General features: G+C 52.6%; 1 protein-coding gene across 2 annotated transcripts in view; it reads right to left on the reverse strand.

The window, feature by feature from the left end:
* Nucleotides 1-2,500, reverse strand: part of aspscr1 (ASPSCR1 tether for SLC2A4, UBX domain containing) — a 38,717-nt gene that overhangs the window by 1,630 nt on the left and 34,587 nt on the right. For both annotated transcript variants that reach the window (XM_061232694.1, XM_061232693.1), the window contains exon 15: nt 1,070-1,139. In XM_061232694.1, coding sequence (XP_061088678.1) covers nt 1,070-1,139 — 70 coding nt within the window. The remainder of the gene's footprint in view (nt 1-1,069; nt 1,140-2,500) is intronic.

Below are 2,500 nucleotides of genomic sequence, written 5' to 3' on the forward strand. Positions count from 1 at the left end.
AGGGAGAGTGGGAGAGAGGGAGAGAGAGAGGGAGAGGGGGAGAGAGGGAGGGAGGGGGAGAGGGGGAGAGAGGGAGAGAGGGAGGGAGAGTGGGAGAGGGGGAGAGGGGGAAAGAGAGAGAATGGTTCAGGGTGAATAATTAGGCAGTGGAGTTGCCTTCACCCCCCGCTGAACCTCTCAATTAGTTTAGGACGGATATAAAAAACAGTCGCTGTGTTTAAGTGGGTTAAAGGCACCACTGTCAAAACACTTCAGTAATAATAACATTCTATTATCTGATTTATGAACTCCAGTCCTGGAGGGCCGCAGTGTCTGCAGGTTTAACTCCAGTCCTGGAGGGCCGCAGTGTCTGCAGGTTTAACTCCAGTCCTGGAGGGCCGCAGTGTCTGCAGGTTTAACTCCAGTCCTGGAGGGCCACAGTGTCTGCAGGTTTAACTCCAGTCCTGGAGGGCCGCAGTGTCTGCAGGTTTAACTCCAGTCCTGGAGGGCCGCAGTGTCTGCAGGTTTAACTCCAGTCCTGGAGGGCCGCAGTGTCTGCAGGTTTAACTCCAGTCCTGGAGGGCCACAGTGTCTGCAGGTTTAACTCCAGTCCTGGAGGGCCGCAGTGTCTGCAGGTTTAACTCCAGTCCTGGAGGGCCGCAGTGTCTGCAGGCTTAACTCCAGCCCTGGAGGGGGCGCTGTGTCTGCAGGTTTAACTCCAGTCCTGGAGGGCCGCAGTGTCTGCAGGTTTAACTCCAGTCCTGGAGGGCCGCAGTGTCTGCAGGTTTAACTCCAGTCCTGGAGGGCCGCAGTGTCTGCAGGTTTAACTCCAGTCCTGGAGGGCCGCAGTGTCTGCTGGTTTAACTCCAGTCCTGGAGGGCCGCAGTGTCTGCAGGTTTAACTCCAGTCCTGGAGGGCCGCAGTGTCTGCAGGTTTAACTCCAGTCCTGGAGGGCTACAGTGTCTGCAGGTTTAACTCCAGTCCTGGAGGGCTACAGCGTTCGCACATCTTTTGAGATGTATTGGCTACTAGTTTAGGCATCAGGCCTCTTCAGCCAATCAGTGCTTTAATTCAGAGTGGGAGGGCGTACCCTGCTATAGCTTCATCAGCCTGCAGCGCTGACACACTGGAGTCCAGGAGCTGCCTCTGGAGCCACGAGTCTGCAGAACACACACACACACACATATATATATATACACACACACACAAACACACACACACACACACACATACACACACACAAACACACACACACATACATACATATACACATACACATACACACAAACAGTTTTATTTTGTGCTATATTATTCACAGGTGATTTATAAATTGAATATATTATCATACTACTTTACTGCGCTGCGGCACAGACACACCCCACTGTGTCAGTTACAAAACCCCCTACAGCCCAGAGACTACAACACCCCTACAGCCCAGAGACTACAATACCCCTACAGCCCAGAGACTACAACACCCCTACAGCCCAGAGACTACAACACCCCTACAGCCCAGAGACTACAATACCCCTACAGCCCAGAGACTACAATACCCCTACAGCCCAGAGACTACAATACCCCTACAGCCCAGAGACTACAATACCCCTACAGCCCAGAGACTACAATACCCCTACAGCCCAGAGACTACAATACCCCTACAGCCCAGAGACTACAATACCCCTACAGCCCAGAGACTACAATACCCCTACAGCCCAGAGACTACAATACCCCCTACAGCCCAGAGACTACAATACCCCTACAGCCCAGAGACTACAATACCCCTACAGCCCAGAGACTACAATACCCCTACAGCCCAGAGACTACAATACCCCCTACAGCCCAGAGACTACAATACCCCTACAGCCCAGAGACTACAATACCCCTACAGCCCAGAGACTACAATACCCCTACAGCCCAGAGACTACAATACCCCCTACAGCCCAGAGACTACAATACCCCTACAGCCCAGAGACTACAATACCCCCTTACAGCCCAGAGACTACAATACCCCTACAGCCCAGAGACTACAATACCCCTACAGCCCAGAGACTACAATACCCCTACAACCCAGAGACTACAATACCCCTACAGCCCAGAGACTACAATACCCCTACAGCCCAGAGACTACAATACCCCCTACAACCCAGAGACTACAATACCCCCTACAACCCAGAGACTACAATACCCCTACAGCCCAGAGACTACAATACCCCTACAGCCCAGAGACTACAATACCCCTACAGCCCAGAGACTACAATACCCCCTACAGCCCAGATACTACAATACCCCTACAGCCCAGAGACTACAATACCCCTACAGCCCAGAGACTACAATACCCCTACAGCCCAGAGACTACAATACCCCTACAGCCCAGAGACTACAATACCCCTACAGCCCAGAGACTACAATACCCCTACAGCCCAGAGACTACAATACCCCCTAAAGCCCAGAGACTACAATACCCCCTACAGCCCAGAGACTACAATACCCCCTACAGCCCAGAGACTACAATACCCCTACAGCC

The sequence above is a fragment of the Conger conger genome, chromosome 2, assembly GCF_963514075.1.
Source record: "Conger conger chromosome 2, fConCon1.1, whole genome shotgun sequence".
NCBI lineage: Eukaryota > Metazoa > Chordata > Actinopteri > Anguilliformes > Congridae > Conger > Conger conger.